Source organism: Scyliorhinus canicula, chromosome 17, assembly GCF_902713615.1.
Source record: "Scyliorhinus canicula chromosome 17, sScyCan1.1, whole genome shotgun sequence".
NCBI lineage: Eukaryota > Metazoa > Chordata > Chondrichthyes > Carcharhiniformes > Scyliorhinidae > Scyliorhinus > Scyliorhinus canicula.
In genome coordinates, this window is record NC_052162.1 from 47006685 (window position 1) to 47030557 (window position 23873).

A 23873-nucleotide genomic window follows, 5' to 3' on the forward strand; every position below is an offset into this window, starting at 1 on the left:
AGAGGTGTCTTCAGTAAAAAGCAGAGGGCACTGGAGGCAGCAAAGATTATGGGCCTTGACAATTCCTCACCTTTAGACATGGTTGTTCTAGTACAGTATCAACAGTGCTATCCAGTGGCACTTACTCAGCAACAGCTTACTCATCAATGCTCAGTTTGGGTTCTATCACAGCTACAAAGATCAGAATGAACAGACAGAAGAGCAGAGCTTGTGAGGCAACATTTCAGAGCAACATTTGATTGAGAATGGCATTGAGGAGGTCTAGAAAAAAAACTAGAATCAATGGAAATCAGGTGGAGATTTCCTCAAGGTGGTGTCCCAAACCTAACTATCATCAGCTGATTCTATGAACTTCCTAAAGGAGGAGAGAGAAGCAGGAAGTTTATTGATGATTGTATAGTGCTCAGTATTATTTACAACTCCTCAGATATAGAACTAGTTTGTGCCTACTTAGGAGCAAGACCTGGACAACGTCCAGGCTCAAAAGGGGAAATAACATTCACACCACAAAAACCGTCTCCAACAAGGAGAAAATTCTAACCATTTTCCTTCAACATTCAATTGCATTACCATTGCTGAATCTCACACTGTCAATATCCTAGCAGTTACCATGATGAGAAACTGAACTGGACCAGCCATATTAATCTTGTAGATTGGCAATTTTGCAGCTCCGATTCCCACAAATTTCTCCACGAATACAGCTCCAATAATACCCAACACCACCCAGGACAAGATGTCCAATTGATTGGCACCTCAGCCACCACTTTCAACATACTGTCTACTAATGTGGAGGGGTGTGAATGTAACAACAGTATGCACCATGTACAAGATGCGCTGCAGCACCTTGCCCAAGCTATTTCATAGTACCTTGCAAACACACAACCTCAAACTCTTACAAGGGCAGGTGCATGGGAATATCACCACCTGCAAGTTCCCTTTCAAGCCACTCACCAATCTCACTTGGAACCATACCACCATCAGAGTCAAAACCCTGGAACTCTTCCGAGCAGCACCGTGGAAATAGCCACAACAAATGGGCAGTAGATGTTCAAGATGATGTTTGGGGGTGGGGGGGGGGGGGGGGGGGGGGGGATCTTATAGAAACATTTAAAATTATGAAGGGAATAGATAGGATAGATGCGGGCAGGTTGTTTCCACTGGTGGGTGAAAGCAGAACTAGGAGACAGCCTCAAAATAAGGGGAAGTAGATTTAGGACTGAGTTTAGGAGGAACTTCTTCACCCAAAGGGTTGTGAATCTATGGAATTCCTTGCCCAGTGAAGCAGTTGAGGCTCCTTCATTAAATGTTTTTAAGGTAAAGATAGATAGTTTTTTGAAGAATAAAGGGATCAAGGGTTATGGTGTTCGGGCCGGAAAGTGGAGCTGAGTCCACAAAAGATCAGCCATGATCTCATTGAATGGCAGAGCAGGCTCGAGGGGCCAGATGGCCTACTCCTGCTCCTAGTTCTTATGAAGGTGGGCTCATAACCACCACCTGGGAGGTAATAAATGGTGGCCTTGCCAACAGACCATCAAGAATTTACTGGGGTGGTTTTCTTTTGGAGAAAAAAAAGACCCAATTTAAAATGCCAATACTAATGGATTCGCAATGCTTTATGAAGAGGAATATCATATATTGATGCTAAAAATATCCAAGCAGAACAAATATTTGATGTACTTCCAGGAGTGAGGCAAAAATTAAAAAAATTGCAGTAAGCGGACGACAAAACAGTACTCAAAATCAGAAGAGGCCTCAAAAATATCACAGATCAAGTCTAGGATCTAAGAATATAGATTGCATATGAACAGGGATTCAAAATCAATACATTACAAGAAGCTACAAGAGAAAATCAAAATAGACGGGGGAAGAGAGTTGATTTAAGACAAAATTATAACAAAAGATGGTAGAAGTGATGCTGAAAAAAAAGTCAGAAAGAGAGAGAGCCTGAGGTAATGTTGTAATGAAGATAAGCTTGTAACAAAACAAAAGTGCTACATTCTAATTTCCTGCATGCCTGAGAAATGCAGGCAATAAAGATCTGTGGAAGAGGACTTTATGTGGATCCAATATACAGGTGTCAATACAGATGATCAAGAGATGCTTGAAATTACAAGAAGAACAAAATGTGACACATTAGTACCTTTACCACTTAAGCAGAGCTGAAAGCTGCAGAGATTTCTGGAGGACAAAGTGAAGGGCAGCAAGATCAAGTAGTATGATTAACCTACACCTAGTTGGATTACAAATGTCAGTGGTTACAGTTGAGCTTCAGTGGACGTGGAAGATGGCACAAGACAGAGTGTCATATACCAGGACAGATTTCCTGATGCGAGAAGCTACAAAGACAAAATTAATCCAGGCACACTTCAAAATGATGAATATTTCAAACATGGACAACAGTGAAAGTTAGGTACAAAAGAAAGTGAGTAATTATCAACCAAAACAGAACAGGACACAAGGGCACTCTGCAGCGAGACCAGAATTTTAGGCCAAATGTCACTGTCAACTTTACACCACAGCATTTTGGAAGCCACGCCTCGCCAATTGCCTCATCTGTGTGTGAAAAATTACACTAGTTCTGACCTTCTCCACCTTAAAAGCATAAAAACAGGCCATTCAGTCTCATTGGTCCATGCCTACATTTGTGCTTCACATAAGCTGCCGCTGACCCCAATTCATTTAACCCAACCAGCATGAACATTCTATTCCTGCCCTTCATCTGGCTGCCCCTTCAATGATTTATGATATTTGTTTTAACATCCCTTTTCCTAAAACAGTGCTCTGTATTCTAGATTCTCAAGCCAGTGGAAACAACTTTGTTGACTACACAGTCAAGGCCCTTCAGAATCTAGTGTATTTCAATGAGATCACTGTAGCAGGGGTTAACAAGTTGTGGACTGGACAGAGGTTGGTGTAGAAGCAAGCATGCAGTTAGCTCATTAAACTTATGAACACAATGCTCAGCGTACAAAACTCCAGCTGTATAAAACTCTGAACTTGCAATCCTCTAAACTCCAGAGAATATATATTTTACAATCCTCTAAATTCCAGAGACTATATATTCAGCCCAAGGGCACTTTGCTGTACCTCCACCCTAATGCAAGTACACCCTTCCTTTCATAGGGAAATAAAACTTGTTCTCATTATTTCAATTGGGGTCCCAAGGTGCTTTATAATTGTAGCAAAAATTACTTATTCTTGTAGGCCCCTGCAATAAAAGCAATTTGCTTTCCTAGTTTCTTGTTGCAAGCGTCTGCAAACCTTATGTGCCATCTACAAGTACATGCATGTTTCTTTGAACAGCATTTACAGGTTTCACACCTCACATCCCCGTTTCTATTTTTAAAAAAATCATCAAAATGCAACCTTGCACTTCCCTGCATTCTGCTCGGCTACTTTGTTGCTGCCCACTCACTTAATCCATTATAATCGCTTTGCATGAACTCACAGCTCAACATGCTCACCCAACTATCATTCAGGGCGCAAATCTCTGGCTATGTTGGGCTCTCACTGGCTGCATTGCGCTGAAGAGAATGTCAGGAAAGCCCTCCAGCGAGCCTGACAGGCTACGCATCTCCCAAGATTCTCCGAAGCCCCACGTGACGTCGGAATCGGAAAACCGACCCAAATGGGCGGGACTGAATGACGCTCACGAAAAGTAAGTCGTAAACCTACTTATAACCAACCTGCACGGGATCCACTGGCCTCCCTAGATTCTTCGGTCTCCCAGAAGGCTGCAGCCGGGTGTGTCTGTGTGTGTGTGTCTGTGTGTCCCCGTACTAGAGTTCAGCTCCCCGTGTGAAAAATAATTCTAAGTGCGGCCTCAACTGGAGTGAAAAGGCACTAGTCGCCACATTCTGGCACCTGTTCGGGTACATGGAGGAAACATTCAGAATGTCCAAATTACCTAATAGCATGTCTTTCGGGACTTGTGGGAGGAAACTGGAGCAGCCGGAGGAAGTCCAAGCAGACATGGGAGAACGTGCATACTCCGCACAGACAGTGACCCAAGCCAGGAAACAAACCTGGGACCCTGGCGATGTGAAGCAACAGTGCTAACCACTGTGCTACAGTGCCATCCACATTTTCCCTACTCTGCTTCCTGCCAGCTAACCAATCCTCTATCTATGAAATCCATGAGCCCTTATTTTGCATAATAACTTTGGGTGTAGCAAAAATGTCTTTTGAAGGGCAGCACAGTGGTTAGCACTGCTGCATCACAGCACCAAGGATCCAGGTTCTACCCTGGCTCTGGGTGACTGTTTGCACATTCTCCCCTTGTCTGTGGGTGTCTCACCCCCATAACCCAAAGATGTGCAAGGTAGGTGAATTGGCCATGCTAAATTGCCCCTTAATTGGAAACAAATTGGAGACTCTTAATGCCTTTTGAAAATTCAAGTCTACTGGTTCCACTCTACCCTCCCAACTAGATCTTCAAAAAACAAATACAACAGTCAAACATGATTTCCCTTTCATACGATCATCATTAAAAAAAATATGATCAGACAAAGTACATTGTTAAGACTGCCTTAAACAGCACTATCCAACCACTGCAGTCTGTCTAATTGGCCTGCAGTTTCCTCTCCCTCCTTTCTGGAATAATAGTGTTACAGTTACTAACTTTTAAATCAATCTTCTGGCATCATTCATGAATTGGGGGGAAAAACAAAATCAATTAAAGCCAGCTCATCCATCTCAGTAGGCATCACTTTTATATGTAGGCCATCAGATTCTAGGGATTTAAGGCCCTTGATTTTTTTTCCTCAACCGATATCAAATCCTTTAATTACCTCACTTTTGAGCCCTGGGATTACCCATTTCTCATATGTAACTGGTCTTCTTTTGTGAAAACAAGCACAAAAATTAAAATAATTTGTTTTATGTTGCTAACATTTCCTCATTCTCCTTGACAATTTCTCCCAGGGACCAACATTTACATCAACATTTTGGTGGTCCTTTGCTGTTGTTTCTAAAATACTCAAATCCACAGACTCAGCATTATAATCATTATACCTGCACTCTAGCAGCAGTTCCTTCCATTCCTCTATTTGAATCCTTGCGTTTTTCAGCAGCATCCTTCTGTTTCTGAAGTGCATCACGCAAGCGCTTGTTAGCAGCAGCTGCCTGGGAGAAAGAGAGAGGGAAGCAATAGCAACAGATTTAAGAGAAGAATAAATAATCTTCATTGTCATAAGTAGGCTTACATTAACACTGCAAAGAAGTTACTCTGACAATCCCCATGTCGCCACACTCCGGCACCTGTTCGGGTACACAAGAGGGAAAATTCAGAATGTCCAATTCACCCAACAAGCATGTCTTTCAGGACTTGTGGGAGAAAACTGGAGCACCCTGATAAACCCACACAGACACGAGGAGAATGTGCAGACTCTGCAGACAGCAACCCAAACAAGGAATCTAAACTGGGACTCTGGCAATGTGAAGCAGTGCTAAACACTGTACTAAATGTAAAAATAGTGTTATCAGCACTTGGGAACCTTTTCGAAAATTTCCTCATTTTTTCCCCCACAACAGCAGCAGCAAGAAAAAGCAGCTAAAAAAAATGTTTGTACCAAGTCAAGCAATTTCACCCAGAACTTTGATCAGAGCTCTTTTTGAAAAAAAGAGCATGCTGAATTTAAACAGAATGACATTACAGTTCCTTTTCTCCGACACATTAAGGTAGGTTGGCGGGGGGGGGGGGGGGGGGGGGGGGGGGCACACCTAGAGTCAAACATTGGATGGGTGAGGGAAGTTTTTAAGCAAGGCTTCATTGCTGTCTCAGACCTAGTGACCCCAAAATCATGTCTGTGGAGTTGTGATCTACAGTTTGGGAAGCCCTACCCTAGAGACAGAATAGTAACAATAAGAATCTCCATTTCATGTAATTTTATGATTAATTACAAGTTTCAATGCCAGCACAGGCACCATTGCCTCGTTCTGTGCTGTAAAACTCTGACCGACTATGTAGCTGTGGCCCCTGATGGCAGTGTCTAGGACCAGAGTGCCTAATTTTAAAAAGTGTAAGGCGTCACCCATTTAAGATAGAAATGAGGAGGAATTTCTTCCAGAGAGTAGTGAATCTGTGGAGTTCTTTACCAGAGGGCGATTCATGAAGCATGTTCAAGACAGAGACACAGGATTTTTAAATCAGTAAGTGAATCATGGCTCTTGAGGATAATGAGGATGTGGGAAAGTAGAGTTGATCTCACTGAATAGCAGAGCAAACTAGATGGGCCGAATGGCATGCTCTGTACCTACATCGTATGGCCTCAGGGCTCTGGAGATTTTAGAAAAGTAACCCAAGAAAAGCCTGGATACAAATCTTATTTCATAAAGTGCAATGAACGTGAAAACAAACCATCTGCAGGTGATCACCAGAGGATGCAACAGGGAAGAGAGATGAAGGGACAACAAAAGAAACTTGTATGCTTTGTATGCTCTCTGAACATTTCAGAATTCTTTACAGCAAGGATCACTAATGACATGTAGTTGTATGCTCCATCGGTTAAGCGCAGCAGGCAATTAAACAGCAAGTGACCAGCTGAATCTCTCTTAAATGCTGGTTAGAACAGCCGGACACACACCTCTCCTTCATTGAATCCCTGAACGGAGAGCATAAATGTTCAATAATTATCTCAACCAAAGGCATACACAACACTCCTACACCACAGTCCTGGAGTGGGGCACTCAAACTAACTGGCCAAATGAAAATCATAAATTTTAAAAGATCAAGTACTACATAAATACTACATTCTGTAATCTCTCCTTCCCTGTAGGTGTTATTTGTACAGCATGCAAGAAACAATATTTTTTCACTGTATACTAATACATGTGACAATAATAAATCAACCACTGTCTGTTTCTATACTAAAGAGAATTTGGATCTTTCCTTCCACCTCATTTTTACAACGAACAGGGCAGCAGGGTGGTGCAGTGGGTTAGCCCTTCTACCGCACAGCACCGAGGTCCCAGATTCAATCCGGGCTCTGGGTCATTGTACGTGTGGAGTTTGCACATTCTCCCAGTGTTTGTGTGGGTTTCGCCCGCACAACCCAAAAGATGTGCAGGGTAGGTGGATTGGCCACGCTAAATTGCCCCTTTATTGGAAAAAATAGAGTACATAGAACAGTACAGCACAGAACAGGCCCTTCGGCCCTCAATGTTGTGCCGAGTCATGATCACCCTACTCAAACCCACGTATCCACCCTATACCCGTAACCCAACAACCCCCCCCTTAACCTTACTTTTATTAGGACACTACGGGCAATTTAGCATGGCTAATCCACCTAACCCGCACATCTTTGGACTGTGGGAGGAAACCGGAGCACCCGGAGGAAACCCACGCACACAGGGGGAGGACGTGCAGACTCCACAGTCTGGACAGTCAGTTCATTTACCCAAATGAATTGGGTAAAAAAAATTTTAACAACTAACTGATCAACCTCACCTCTTCAGTCTTGCGCCTCAATACATTGGCTTGCTGTTTATAGCTTCGTTCTAGTTTCAGTAGCTCATACTGTCTTTTGCGGTCCTAAGAAAGAAAAAAGGTTAATAGATCATTTCCATCCAGGATCAGTGAATTTAATATGGATGCCATTCTGAATAAAGCTATTCTGTTGTAATTGGCTGGAGACTAGTACACATGAATTATTCCCCATTCATAAAGTAAAAGGTCAGGAAAACATTTTTATATTGCTAGAGACTTTTACAAATTTGTAAAACAGACAAAATTAGCAAAATTAAATCTGGGTCCCTTAACAGAGATAGAGAAACAAGTATAGAAAACAAAATATTTGATCAAAGTACTGTTGTGTCCACCTTCGTAAGTGACAACAAAAGTGCATAATAGAAATAGGAGGGAACCACCAAAATTATGACTCTTAGAAGTATTAAATGCTAAAGAAATTAACGGGGCAAAAACTATCAAACTGAATGTATTACCATTCACTGTCAAATTCCCGTGACTGGATTACCATTCACCCTCGGATTTTAAATGCATGGCTACAGGGATAATGGGTAGACTGGTTTTGATCTTCCAGAATGCTTCCTGCAGATTAGAAAGTAGCAAGTGTAATCTTATCAAGAAGGCAAATTAGACCAAAGTCGGCCAGATGGACTGAGACCAGTATTATGGAAGATGCTAAAATCTAGTCAGGATGTGGCAACGGGCATTTGGGGAAAAAAAACAATACAATTAGAAGAGAGTTAACAAAAAGGGATATTTCATTTGAAAAGTATTTGGAGAGTGGAGGGAGTAGCAAACAGGGTGACTAAAGGAAACAAGTTAATAAGTGTATTTGGATATTCTATAAAGATCAACATACGAGATCTTAAAATTAGGACGGATAGAATTGTGGATAATATTAACATGGATTGATAGGTGGCTAATTGACAAAATCAGTCTGAACAAAAAGTTATTTTCAGCTCTGCAATGAGTGGAGTACTGCAAGTATCAGTGCTTGGCCCTCAGCTACTTAGAATTAGAAGATCAGTGAATCAGACCAATATTTTTGTTTTTTCTGCAAACCTAGATACATTATAAAGTAGAAAATTAAGTTGGAAGGGAGGCACAACAGATAGGCTTAAGAAGGTGGGTAACACAAGTAGGTGGGTAACAATGTGGCAGATGGGGTACATTGTGGAGAAATGCAAGATTACTTGCCAAGAATGGAAGAGCTTTTTATTTTAAAAAAATCTGCAATTGGCTAATATTGAGGGGGAACTGGATATCCATGCACACAAAAGGCAACATGGTGGCTTGGTTAACACCGCTACCTCACAGCTCAGGCCTTGGGTGACTGTCATGTTTTCCCATGTGCCCCCAAACATATTAATTTCAGACTTAAATCTACTTAGACATCTAAGATAGAGAGTTCCATACGAGTGAAAAAGCGTCTCTATAACTTGACATGTTTCAATTTAATCACCCCATATTTTCTAAAATGCTGAGAAGTATACACTGTGAATTGATTTTTGTTTCTAGCAGGAAAAGCCCAAAATCTTCAATTTAACCAAACTCCAGATATTATAAACAGCCTCACTTTTTCCTTAAGTTGCAGAACTTCCTTGTCTTTTTCTGCTTTCCACTTACGAGACTTCTCAGCTTCCTCTCTCATTTGCCGCATCAACTGAACCCGCTGATACTTCAGTGCCTGCAAGAGAAAAAGGCCAGTGTAGCTTTCATCCTTCAAAAAGATGTTTTGAAGAATTGAAGAACATGTGCAAATTGGACCAGTATAGTTGAGATTGTTAACATAGAACATAGAACAGTACAGCACAGAACAGGCCCTTCGGCCCTCGATGTTGTGCCGAACAATGATCAACCTACTTTAAACCCACGTAACCCGTATACCCGTAACCAAACAATCCCCCCCATTAACCTTACACTACGGGCAATTTAGCATGGCCAATCCACCTAACCCGCACATCTTTGGACTGTGGGAGGAAACCGGAACACCCGGAGGAAACCCACGCACACAGGGGGAGGACGTGCAGACTCCACACAGACAGTGACCCAGCCGGGAATCGAACCTGGGACCCTGGAGCTGTGAAGCATTGATGCTAACCACCATGCTACCGTGAGGCCCCCGTTAAGATCTGGTTTAAGTTAGAAACTTGGCAAATTGTCGACATAGGCAAATGAAAGTAGAAATGTTATATCTATTGAAACTGCATACACAGGAGGTACTGTACCTGAATTTCTTGATTCAATTTACCCACAGTCCCTTCAGTCTTCTCTTTGAATTTCAACATTTTTGATTGCTCCAGCAACTTCTTTTTAAGATTGGTCAATTCAGCTTCCAACTCCTGCAGACGCTTCCGTCGGCGCTCACTAACCCTGTGAACATTAAAATCCTTAAAGTTACTGCCTTCAGTTACTGGATTCAGAATGCACATTGTCATTTGCTCTCAAAAGCAGCTCATATTCAAATATCAGTCTGAAGCATAACCTTTTGTCCCCTTTGAACAATGAGTATTTATTTACAGCGGTTTCTTTCTCTTCCGACACTTGGGGGAGACTGGTATTTCATATGCAAATAAAACTATGACAAATTAGCGCAATTTTTTAAATGAACACTGCCTATATTACATTGCGGTTTCTTTCTCTTCCGACACTTGGGGGAGACTGGTATTTCATATGCAAATAAAACTATGACAAATTAGCGCAATTTTTTAAATGAACACTGCCTATATTACATTGCAACTCGGGTTCAAATTTTAAATTAAAAAAATCTAGAATGAAAAGTCTAATAATAATCATGAAACCATTATAGATTTAACATAAAAACCCATCTGGTTTAGGGCAGGAAATCTGCCAGCCTGTGTGAGACGATCGATCTACAGCAATGTGGTTGAGTCTTAATGCCCTCAAAATAGCCTAGCAAACCTTGTATCCAACCACTACAAAGTTTACAAAAAGGAATTAAACCAGATGGACCTAGGCAGCAGAAACAACATGCAGCTCTGTTGACCCTGCAAAGTCCTCCTGGTTGGGCAGCACGGTAGCATAATGGTTAGCACAATTGCTTCACAGCTCGGTCTCAGGTTCGATTCACGGCTTTGGGCGCCCCCTGTGTGGAGTCTGCACATTCTCAGTGTGTGCGTCCTCCGGTTTCCTCCCACAAAAGATGTGCAGGTTAGGTGGACTGGCCATATTAAATTGCCCTTAAATGTCCAAAATTGCCCTTATGTTGGGTAGGGTTACTAGGTTATGGGGATAGAGTGGAGGTGCTCGGGCAAGGTGCTCTTTCAAAGAGCAGGTGCAGACTCGATGGGCTGAATGGCCTCCTTCTGCACTGTAAATTCTACATTTCCAATATCCGGGGAGTTTGTGCCAAATTAAGGAGCTTGCACACAAACTAATCAAAGAACCACCCAACAAAGTTGTCATACTTTACAGACAAGGTCCCAGGCACCACCATCACCTCGCTGTCCCATCAGCAGGGTGGACGTAGCAGAGGTTGTATGTCATCAGAAGGGAGTGGTGATGGAGTCTTCACACAGACTGGACCAGAGAGTCTCAAGGCACCAGGTCAAACAAAGTTCTTGCTGATTACCACACATCAGCAGATGAAATCGGTATTCCATGTTGAATATTATTTGGAGGCACAAATATACTCGGAGTGGAGGGGGGGGGGCACAACTTCAATGTCCATCACCAAGAGGGTGGCTTGGTAGCACGACCACAGACTAAGCTGGCCAAGTCCTAAGGAACACTGCAAGACTGGGACAGGTGGTGACAGAAAAGACACTTTTTAAAAATTAATTTTGTTTTTAAAAACAGGGAGGTGGGCTCACTGGCCAGGCCAGTATTTGTTGCTCATTGCCAATTGCCCTCGAGAAGGTGGGGATGGTGAGCTGCTTCTTTAACTGCTGCAGTCCATGTGGTACAGATTGTGCTATTAGGGAGGGAGTTCCAGGATTATGACCCAGCGACAGTGAAGGAACGGCAATATATTTCCAAGTCAGGACGGTGAGTGACTTGGGAGGGGAACCCCCTGGTTGTATTCCCAGGTATCTGCTGCCCTGGTCCTTCTACATGGTAGTTATGGTGGGTCTGGAAGGTGCTGCCCAAGGAGCCTTGGAGAGTTCCTGCAGTGCATCTTGTAGGTGGTACACACTGCCGCTACCATGCTTTGGCAGTGGAGGGATGAATGCTTGTGGAAGGGGCGCCAAATCAAGTGAGCTACTTTGTCCTATAATGGTCGAGCTTCTTCTGTTGTTTGAGCTGCACTCATCCAGGCAAGTGGGGAGTATTCCATCACACACATCAGGATTCCTAGCCTCTGACCTGCTATTGTAGCCAAAGTACTTATATGGCTAGTCCAATTCAGTTTGTGGTCAATGTAATCCCCAGGGGTTTCACTGATCTTACTGCCATTAAATGTCAGGGGGTAATTGTTTGATTCTCCCAATGGAAGTAGTCATTACCTGGCACCTGTGACACAAATCTCATTTGTCAGTTGTGCCTGGATAATGTCCAGATCTCGCTGCATTTGCACGTGGACTGCTCGTCTGAGAGTCACGAAAGCTGCAACCCATCCCCGCATCCCAGTGAACATCCCCACATCTGACATTTTGTAAGCATGATCATTGATGAAGCAGATGGTTGGGCCTAGGACACTATGGATTCAAGCATTTTCCCCACTACCGATATTAAGCTTACTGGTCTATAATTTCCCGGCTTTCTCTCTACCTCCCTTTTTGAATATTGGAGTGACACAAGCTGCCCTCCAATCTGCAGGGACAGTTCCAGAATCTAGAGTCTACAGAATTCCGGAAGATGACCACCAATGCATCCACTATTTCCAGAGCCACCTCCTTAAGCACTCTGGGATGCAGATTCTCAGGCCCTGGGGATCCTTCAATTCCATCAATTTTCCCAGCACCATTTCTCTGCTAATGTTGATCTCCCTCAGTTCTTCCCTCTCATTAAAACTTTCATTCTCCAACAATTCTGGTACTTGATGTGTCCTATTTTGTGAAGACAGAACCAACGTATTCAATTGCTCAGCCATTTCTTTGTCCCTTACTATGCATTCCCCCGTTTCTGTGTGTAGGAGGCCTACATTTCCCTTACCAATCTTTCTCTTCACATATCTATTTAGTGCCAGTCTTTATGCCTGCTGCAAGCTTCCTGTTGTACTGTACTTTCCCCTTCTTAAGTCAATCCCTTTGTGCTTCTTTGCTGAATTCTAAACTGCTCCCAAGCCTCAGACCTATTATTTTTCCTTGGCCAATCTTATGCGTCTTCCTTTTTTCAGATACTATTTCTAATTTCCTTTGCAAGCCATGGATTGGTCCTTTTTCCCCCTTTGCTTTTGTGCAAGCAGGAATGAACAGTTGGTGTAGTTCCCCCATGGGTTCTTTGAATTTTTGCCATTGTCTATCCACTGTCATCCCTTTAAATAACTCCCCAATCTATCAAGGCCAGCGCACACCCCATGGACGGTATTCTCCGCTCCCGGGAAAAATCGGGAGGGGCTGTCGTGAACTCGGTCAAGTTTGACGACGGCCTCGGAGGCCGCTCCTCGCCCCCTATTCTCCTCTCCCGGCGGGGCTAGGAGCGGCGCTCCGTAAATCTCTACCGCGGGGGCGTCGCGCCGAGAATGACGCGGCTGGCACACCTAATGACATCAGCTACGCATGCGCGGTATCCAACCCGCTCCAAGATACCGGCTCCAACCCGCGCATACGCGGCTGACGTCACGAACGTCACGCTGACGGCACGAACCCGCGCATGCGCGGTGGCCATCTTTCCCCTCAGCCGCTAATCTTGCGGGGCGGCGGAGGGGAAATAGTGCGTCCGATTTGGACGCCGGCCCGATGATCCGTGGGCACCGATCGCAGGCCTGTCCCCTCCAGAGCACAGTCGTGGTGCTCTTTCCTTTCTAGGCCACCTACAAGCCCCAACGGGCTTCTCACTCCCGTTTCACGACGGCAGCGACCAGGTGTGTTTGCCGCCATCGTGAAACGACCACGAACGGCAGGCCGCTCGGCCCATCCGGGTCGGCGAATCGCCGTGAAAAACGGCGAGTGCCGATTCTTCCGGGGGGGGGGGGGGGGGGGGGGGGAAGAGAAGAATTTGGTCGGGGGGGGGGGGGGGGGGGGGGCCCTCCCGTGATTCTCCCACGCCGCGTGGGGAGCAGAGAATCGCGCCCCATATCTTCATAGTTCCTTTATTAAGATTCAGCACCTTAGTCTCAGAATCAACTACTTCACTCTCCTACTTGATAAAAAATTCTATCATGTTATGGTCACTCATCCCCAAAAAGGGTCTCATACAGCCAGATTGGCAATGATTCCCTTCACATTACACAGTACCCAGTCAAAGATGGCCTGTTCTCTAGTTGGTTCCACCACATTGGGAAAGAAAGCCATCCCGTGTACACTCCAGGAATTCCTCCTCTACGGCATTGTGGCTAATTTGATTTGCCCAATCTATGTGAAGATTAAAAATCACCCATGATCACCGATATTCCCTTATTACATGCATCTCCAATTTCATGTTTAATGCCATTCCCAACCTCCCCACTGCAGTTTGAGGGTCTATACATGACACCAACTAATGTTTTTTTGCCCCATGGTATTTCTCAACTCTACCCATACAGATTCCACATTGTCAGAGCCAATATCCTTTCTCACTACTGCGTTAATTTCCTCTTTTTAAAAAAAAAAAAATAATTTTTAATTCAAGTTTTTCAACAACAAATTTTCTCCCCACAGTTAAAGTAGACAAGGTGTGGTTCTACACTGAAACAAGAACTCCCCCCCCCCCCAAACAGAATAATAAATAACAAACAACAATACAAGAAAGAAAATAACAAGCCCACCGTCACAAAATCAAACCCCCTTAACCAGCCCCGAACCCACATCCCCCCCCCCACCCCCCCCCAAGTTGCTGCTGAGACTGACCACCCTCTACCCTTTCGCCAGGAAATCAAGAAAGGGCTGCCACCGCCGAAAGAACCCCTGCACCGACCCCCTCAGGGCAAACTTAACTTACTCCAGCTTGATAAACCCAGCCATGTCGTTGATCCATGCCTCCGAACTCCAGGCCTCCGAACTCAGGGGCCACGTGTCCCTCCACCGTAACAGAATCCTGCGCCGGGCTACTTGCGACGCAAAGGCCAGAATGCCGGCCTCTCTCGCCTCCTGCACTCCCGGCTCCGAAGCTACCCCAAAAATCGCAATCCCCCAGCCCGGCCTGACCCGACCACTTCAGACAAAGTCCCCACCACCCCCTTCCAAAACCCCTCCAAGGGTGTGGTTAACTGGGCCTCCCGAACACCTCCCGCACCCATCTTCCCCGCCAAAGATCCGGCTCATCCTGGCCCCTGTCATGTGTGCCCTATGCAGCACCTTCAGCTGAATTAAGCTGAGCCGTGCGCAAGAAGAGGAAGAGTTCACCCTCTCCAGGGCGTCCGACCACGTTCCATCCTCAATCTTTTCCTCCCACTTCGCTTTGAGCTCCTCTACTGACGCCTCCTCCTGCATCAACTGATAAATTGCCAAGATCTTTCCCTAACCGACCCACGTCCCCGAGAGCACCCTATCCTGCACCCCCCTTGGCGGCAGCCGCGGAAACTCCTCCACCTGCCTCTTAACAAATACCCTGATCTGCATATAGCTGAAAGCGATCCCAGGGGGGAGGTTCCACTGCCCCCCCAGAGTCACGAACTTCCCATCAAGGAAGAGGCCCCAATCTGTCTGATAGCTGCCCTGTGCCAACTCCAAAATCCACCATCCATTCTCCCCGGTGCAAAACGGTGATTGCCCTGTATCAGGGCCCAGACTGAGGCCTTCACTTCCCCCCTATGCCACCTCCACTGCCCCCAGATTGAGGGACACCACCACTACCGAAATCGTGGAGTACTTTGCCGGGGGGGGGGGGGGGGGGGGGGGGAAAAGAGTGGAATTGGGGCCGTCACCAAAGCCTCCAGACTCGTACCCACACAGGGCGCCACCTCCAATCTCTTCCATGTGTCACCCTCCCCCACCTGCGAATCATTGCCACATAGGTTGGGCAATGCCAAACCTCCTACCTCCTTTCTTCGCTCCAAGAATACCCTCCTTACTCGCAGGGCCTTCCGCGCCCACACGAACCCGAGAATAGACTTATTCACCCTTTTGAAAAAACGCCTTTGGGATCAATATGGGGGGGCACTGGAAAAGAAACAAAAACCTTGGGAGCACCGTCATCTTAATCGACTGGACCCTGCCCGCCAACAAGAGCAGCAGCGCGTCCCACCTCCTGAACTCTTCTTCCATCTGGTCCACCAGCCTCTAAAAGTTAAGCCTGTGCATGGCCCTCCAGGTCCTAGCTATCTGGACCCCAAGATACCTAAAGCTCCTCTCAGCCCTCTTCAACGGGAGCTCACCTATCTCCCTCTCCTGATCCCCCAGGTGCAGGACAAACAGCTCACTTTTCCCCACATTGAGCTTGTAACCCGAAAAGTCCCCAAACTCTTCAAGTATCTTCAACACCTCTGGCATCCCCTCAGCCGGATCCGCAACGTACAACAGTAGATCATCTGCGTACAACGACAGCCGGTGTTCCTCCCCACCCCCGCACAATCCCCCTCCAACTCTTCGAATCCCTCAGCGCCATGGCTAGGGGCTCAATCGCCAACGCGAAGAGCAGGGGAGACAAGGGGCACCCCTGCCTTGTTCCCCTGGAAAGCCGAAAGTCCTCCGACCTCCTCCCGTTCGTCACCACACTCGCCACCGGGGAGCTGTACAGCAACCTCACCCAGCTGATGAACCAAACCCAAACCTCCTCAACACTTCCCACCAGGTATCTCCACTCCACCCTATCAAAAGCTTTCTCCGCTTCCATGAATGCTACTATTTCTGCCTCCCCAGCCGCCGGCGCCATTATCATAACATTAAGGAGCCGCCGTACGTTGGCATTCAGTTGCCTCCCCATTACAAATCCAGTTTGGTCCTCATGGATAACCGTCGGGACTACACCTTCCACCCTTCTGGGCAGTACCTTTGCCAACAACTTTACATCCACATTAAGGAGCGAAATCGGCCTGCAAGACCCACACTGAAGGGGGTCTTTGTCCTGCTTCAGGATCAAAGAAATAATTGCCCTGGACATTGTCTGGGGCAGAGCACCCCCCCCCCCCCCCTTGCCTCACTCAGGGTCCTCACAAGCAGCAGGCCCAGCAGATCCGAAAACTTCCACCGGGAATCCGTCAGGTCGCGACGCTTTCCCTGTCTGCATACTTCCCAGCGCCTCCATCAGTTCCTCCAGCTCGATTGGGGCCCCCAGACCCTCCACCCGCTCATCCCCTACTCTTGGGAACTCCAGCCTCTCCAGAAAGCGGTCCTTCCCTCCAGCATCCCTAGAGGGCACTGCTCGGTACAGCCCCTCATAAAAGGATCTGAACACCCCATTGATGTCCTTGCCACCCCGCACCAAGTTCCCTCTTGCATCCGTGACTCCCCCATCTCTCTTGCTGACTCCCGTTTCTGGATCTGGTGGGCCAGCATCCGACTTGCCTTCTCCCCATACTCTGCCCCCTCCTGCGCCTCCGCCTTCCGGGTGTTCAGTATATCAAACTCCCCTTGGAGATTGGCCGCTTCCTCAAAAGCCCCTCCTCCGGGGCATCCGCATATCTCCTATCCACCCTTACCATTTCTTCCACCAGCCTCTTCCTCTCTGCCCTCTCCCTGTGCGCCCGAATGGATATCAGCTCCCCTCTGACTACCGCCTTCAGCGCTTCCCAAACCACCCCAACTTGCACCTCCCCATTGACGTTGACTTCCAGATACACCTCTATGCCCCTACGGACCCGCCCACACACTTGCTCCCCTGCCAAAAGCCCCACATCTAACCTCCATAGCGGGTGCTGGTCCTTCCCCTCCCCCAGCTCCAGATCCACCAAAGGTGGAGCATGGTCAGATATGGCTATCGCCGAATACTCCTGCCCCACCACTCTCGGGATTAGCGCCCTACTGAGAACAAAAAAGTCAATCCGGGAGTAAGCCTTTCATGGGAGAAAAAGGAGAACTCCCTACTCCCCGGCTTCAAGAACCGCCAAGAGTCCACCCCTCCCATCTGATTCATGAACCCCCTCAGCACCGAGGCCGCCACCAGCCTCTTGACCGTCCTGGCCTTAGAGCGATCCAGCACCGTATTAAAGTTCCCACCCGGTTGGGGTGGAGCCAGGAGTACAGGAGGCAGGGGAGGCCGGAATATTGGCCTTTGCGTCCTTGGTAGCTCGGAGAAGGATCTTGATTCAGTGGAGGGACACAAGGCCACCAAGTGTTAACACCTGGTTAAACGACATGGCAAGCTTCATCCAATTGGAAAGAATCAAATTCGCCCTGAGAGGGTCGGTACAGGGGTTCTTCCGGCGGTGGCAGCCCTTCCTTGACTTTCTGGATCAGAGATAGGAACTGGAGGCCGAAACAGCAGCAACCCGGGGAGAAAGGGGGGGGGGGGAAGGGAGGGGGGGGGGGATAGCAACGAAGGGAGCACGTCAGCGGGGGGTCGCGGGCAATGACTGCCCGAGGCCATCGGCAGAAAGGGAAAAAACGGTTTGGTTGCTAGACTGGTAGCGCGGGGGGGGGGGGGGGGGGGGGGGGGGGGAAAGAGGGTGGGGGGGTGCGCGCGGGGGAGGGCGTGGGGAGGATTTTCCAGGGAGGATTTGTTGTGTTATAATTTAAAATGTAGTAGGGGTAAATGTTTGTATCGAAAAATTTCAATAAAAATTATTTAAAAATAAAATAAAGTTCCCACCCAGGATCAAACCCCCCCCCCCCCCCCCCCCCCCCCCGTCTCCAGGTCCGGGATCAGGCCCAGCATTCGCCGCATGAAGCCCGCATCATCCCAGTTGGGGGCGCACACATTGACCAGGACCACCCGTTCCCCGACGTCTACCACTCACCATTACATATCTATCTGCACTGTCCGCCACCACATTGGACGCAACACATGACAAGCTCTTACCGACAGATTGCCACCCCTCGGTTCTTCGCATCGAGCCCCGAGTGAAACACCTGTCCCACCCAGCCTTTTCTTGGCCTCACCTGATGCGTAACCTTGAGGTGAGTCTCCTGGCGCATAGCCACATCCGCTCCCGGCGCATAGCCACATCCGCTCCCAGCCCCCTCAAGTGTGCCAAGACCCGGGACCGCTTCACCGGACCATTCAGCCCCCTCATGTTCCATGTGATGACCAGCCGAATCTGGGGGGTCCTCCCCCTCCCTCCACACCGATCAGCCATAGCTCTCCCTCAACCCACCACGTGCCCAGGGAACCCCCCAACCCCACTCCCCATGGTGGCCGACCCCCCCCACCCACCTCCCCCTTCACCAGCCGTTCCACTACGGCCCTTGCAGCAGCAACCCGGTACCCCCCCCCCCCCCAAGCTGCGTTACCCCTAACATTGTACTTCCGTATGTTAGCCGACTCCTGCTGACCCCGGCTACTCCCGCCATACCAACAAACACCCCCCCCCCCCCAATGCAACACAACCACCAATCCCCCCCTCAGTGCCGGCTCCGCCCCCAACTCCTCTGGCGCTGTAAGAAAGCCCGCCTTTCCATCCCGAAACCCGCCCCTAAACCCAAAACACGGGAAAAAGACGGGCACATGATCCAGCGGGACCTCACACTGCTCCCCAATCCACAGGTGGAAAAAAACAACAACAAAAAGTGCCACGGTAAATAAATAACAGCCCCAAAAGACGAAAACTCAGAGCAACGAAAAGGCAACATTAAACACAGCCAATAAGCACAAAAGGATACCAAGGAGGACAGAGCCTCCAAACAATGTACATCTTTCCCCAACCTCCCAGTCCTCAGTTCAAGTCCAATTTCTCTGCCTGGACAAAAGCCCAGGCCTCCTCCGGAAAGTCAAAGTAGAGCTGGTGGTCCTTGTAAATGACCGAGACACGAGCCGGTTGTAACAGGCCAAACTTCACCCCCTTCTTATGAAGCACTCCTTTCGCTCGATTGAAGCCAGCCCTTCTTTTCGCCACTTCCGTGCTCCAGTCCTGATAAATCCTAATGTCTGCATTCTCCCACCTGCTGCTCCTTTCCTTTTTTGCCCATCTCAACACGCACTCACGGTCGACCAAGCAATGAAAGCGGACCAGCACCGCCCTGGGCGGCTCGTTCGGCCTGGGCTTCCGCAGCAGCACTCGATGGGCACCCTCCAGCTCCAGGGGTCCCCTGACCGACCCTGCACCCATCAACCGAGTTCAGCATCAGGACCACGTAGGCCCCCAAATCCGAACCTTCCAGCCCCTCCGGGAGGCCCAAAATCCGCAGGTTCTTCCGGTGGGAGCGGTTCTCCATCTCGTCCATCCCTGCCAACCATTTCTTGTGGAGCGCCTCGTTCGACTCCACCTTCACTGCCAGGCCCAGGAGCTCGTCCTCGTTCTCCGAAGCCTTTTGCCGCAGCTTTCGAATCTCCACGGCCTGAGCCGTCTGAGTCGCCATGAGCTTGACCAGCGAGGCCTTAAACAGCTCCAGGATCTCAGCTTTTAGCTCCCTGAAGGAGCGCTGAAGCAGCTCCTGCTGCTCCCACGCCCACTGCTGCCACGCTGCAGGTTCCCCGCCCACCGCCATGTTGTTTTTTCTGCCTCGCACCTTCTGCTGCAAAGTCGACTTTATGACCGCTCCACTTCTAGTCCAGCCCATCCACCGGCCGCTGAGCACAGTGGCTGCGTTCCCACCCGGGGAAAAGCCGAATCAGCGCCGGTGCGGGCCCTGAAAAGAGCCCGAAAGTCCAAAAATAGCGGGAGCTACCGAACGTGCGGCTTCGCTCCACATCGCCGCAACCGGAAGTCCCGCCCCCACTTCTTCAATGGTCTTGGTGAGATATTTTCATAGTTGTTCCCTCTGCTGCTAGAATTCAGTTCTCATAAAGGCCCTCAAGTGAGCTTGAGGCCTCTAAGGCCACCCTTCCCCCGCTTGCAATCTGGAAGAGGCTTTTATCTTTGCTGCAGCCAAATCTTTCACTGTTTCTGCGGGTCTGGTAACCAAGAAAATACCATCCCTGGGGGAAAGTACTCCTCCAACATTCACCTACACCTTTTCATCAAAATCCCATCCCGTATTGATTATAAAAGAGCTCTTTTCTGTAACCTTAGGCAGGAGCTGCCTTGTGTGTGACCACTCACTCCATGGTGCACACCGGACTAATTTCCTCTTTAACCAGCAGTGCCACACCATCACCTTTTCTTTTATACCCATCCTTCCCAAATACTGAAAACCCTGGGACATTCAGATCCCATCCTTGGTCAACGTGCAGCCATGTCTCCGTAATTCCAATTATATCATACCCATTTATATCTAGCTGCGTGATTAGTTCATCCACTTTATTGCAAATGCACCGTGCATTACGGCACAGAGCCTTAAGTTGTCTTTTTCCACATTGTTGGTCTTGCTCCCAATATTTTTCTCTATTGCCCGGTTTGAATTTTGCCCTTTGTTTCTCCAGTCATCACTTTTCTACCTTTTGTTTTTGTCCTTGCTCCCTCTTAGACTCCCACACCCCGGCATATTAGTTTAAACCCTCCTCAGACATCAGTTCCAATCCTGACCAGATGTAATCCGTCCAGTTTGTACAGGTTCCACCTCCCCCAGAACCGGTCCCAATGCACCAGGAATCTGAAACCCTGCCCCTGACACCACGTTTTCAGCCACGTATTCATCCTATATAGCCTGTCATTTCTACTCCGACGAGCACATGGTACCAGTAGTAATCCTGAGATCACTACCTTTGAGGTCAGATTTGTTAACTTCCTTCCTAGCTCCCTGTATTCTGCTTTTAGGACCTCATCCCATTTTTAAAAAAAAACCTATGTCATTTGTACCTATGTGTACCACGACCACTCCAGAATGTCCTGTACCTGCTCCAAGACATCCTTGACCCTAGCACCAGGGAGGCAACATACCATCCTGGAGTCTCATTTGCAGCCACAGAAACACCTGTCTACCCCTACAACTGTTGCACTGGCACACTTCTTACCACTCCCCTCTGTAGCAGAACCAACTGTGGGCCACAAGTTGGCTGTTGCTTTTTCTCTTCCCTACCACCTGCCCCGGAGAAGCCATTCCCCTCAGCAGTATATCTGTTCTGCAGGGGAAAGGCCACAGGATATTCCTGCACTACCTACCTAGCTCTCTTGCTCTGTCTGGTGGTCACCCACTCCCTTCCTGCCTGTGGAGTCAGAGCCTGCAGTGTGACCACCTCTCTACACGTGCTACCCATGATGCTCTCCGACTCATGGATGCTCCAGTGCCTCCAGCCACTGCTCCAGCTGTGAAACACGAGCTTCCAGGAGCTGTATCTAGAGACACTTCCTGCACACATGCTGCCCCTGGGGACTGGAACTGTCCCCGATTTGGCACTATCATAGGGGAGGCAAAAAGAGAGCTGGAGGCGCCAACACAACTGGGAGAGATCACGGAGTGTATCTTTTCTGCAGGCGAAGGTACCAGAACCCAGTGGACTTCTAAAGAAACCCTGGCCTCACACCTGCAGACATGTTCGCAGACTCGCTAGCAAGAGGGGGACGATATGCATAAGCAATCATGTATATAATGTGGATGTAAACGACCTCTGACCAGCAGGTAGCAGTATAAATCTACCATACAGCTATCGCGAGGAGTTGAGAGATAGTCGTATTAGTGGATAGTCATTGATCAGTAGCTTGTAATATATTTTAGTTATTTTTGCCACGCATTTATTTTAGAATCAAAAACTAACTAGTCAAGAATTAGACATTCTACTGTGCATCATTCCTATCGGCCAAGCACCAGAACTTAACACGTGGCACCCTGCCTCTTACGCTAACACAGGGCACAATATCTTTGATACACCAAAAGTAGTAAGGACCCGAAAGAATGTGGATAATAGAGCCATTTCACTCCTCAAAATGTAGATGCAAAGATATATGGAAGTCCTGCGTGCCAGAGGTGGTTGCAGAGAACTAGACAGGCTTCCTCAAGGTTAGGCAGTTAGCCAAATTTCAACAAACAGACTGTTGGGCGGTAGCACGGTGGTGCAGTGGTAGCACTGCAGTCTCATGGCGCTGAGGTCCCAGGTTCGATCCCGGCTCTGGGTCACTGGCCATGTGTAGCTTGCAAATTCTCTCAGTGTTTGCGTGGGTTTCGCCCCCACAACCCAAAAGATGTGCAGGCTAGGTGGATTGAACACGCTAAATTGCCCCTAATTGGAAAAAATTAATTGGGTACTTGAAATTTATTAAAAACAACAAACTGACTGTTTACACGGTTCAGATGTACATTGGCCTCAAATGTGGTTCTGTTGAGGGTTGTCCCAATGGTACAGTGGCCCTCTTTCTTCTCGTGCCACATGAATCAAAATCCATTTCTCCCAGGATCATCCTTTTTCTTTATTTAAAAAATATTTTTGCCTGTACCTCATTCACTGTATACTATTAGTCTCGAACTGTCACTTTGTCCCATGGACCCGGCAATTGTTCGGCAGCATCGGCAGCTAGAGCTGGGCGCATGCCTGCTAGTTCCCCACCAGATGGAGGATCTGTGGCAGTTTTTTCAGTACCATTCCCACGCCTGCGTCAAGTCTCCAAATAGGAGAATCCAGCCCTAGATTTCTAAATCTCCCTTTCTCAATAGTTTCTGGTAGTCATTGATCACAACCATGAAGAAAATGGAATCCATCTCAACAGAATTCAGTACCTCATGAATTGAAACCCCTTCTTTCTACAGCAGTGAAGTCATGTGTTTAATTCTCTAATCTGCTTGACCCTATCGCGATTGGTGTAGCAATCCAGAGGCTCGACCCCCCCCCTCAATTGACACAAAGTTCCCGGTAGTGCGAGTGACCTACGCCATTGGGAGAAGTAATCTCCAGTCATGAAGAAATGTCTAACTTTGACATTAGGCAGGCAACACAACCTTTTAGATCTTCACTGCCTGGTTCTCTGACCACACTGTTCCCATTTTTCATTTCACTTAAACAGCCCAAGGATTCCTTTCCATCGTACACTTCCTGTTCTCATCCACGTTATGTAGCAAGTACCTCACACTTACAGGTACAAGTCAAGGACCCAGGCTCCTCTGATCATGACATGACACCCTGCTACCTGACTCTCAGGTACACCCCTCCTATCCCTGCCCATTGTTAAAGTTCTATCTAAACCAGGGAGTCAGGACTGCCTTTGGGAATAAAAATTTTGTATTGCAGATGAGTTAGCTGCAAAAAGAACAAACCAAGCAGCCTTTACTTAAAAAAAAAACGTAGCTATCTACAAATCAGCAGTCCTTAAAAAAAGTTACTCAAGGCCCTTGGTGAGGAATTTAATTAAGTTCTGAATCTATTAATTTCTACAGCTCACAACTAAGGGCAGATTCAATTCAAC

The 23873-nt window shown here is 47.7% G+C and overlaps 1 protein-coding gene across 1 annotated transcript in view; it reads right to left on the minus strand.

Annotated features, from left to right (window-relative positions):
- kif4 (kinesin family member 4) overlaps positions 1–23873 on the minus strand; it is a 99016-nt gene that overhangs the window by 42397 nt on the left and 32746 nt on the right. Inside the window, 4 exon segments of the mRNA XM_038775033.1 lie at positions 5014–5124; positions 7448–7531; positions 9042–9152; positions 9694–9838. Coding sequence (XP_038630961.1) covers positions 5014–5124; positions 7448–7531; positions 9042–9152; positions 9694–9838 — 451 coding nt within the window.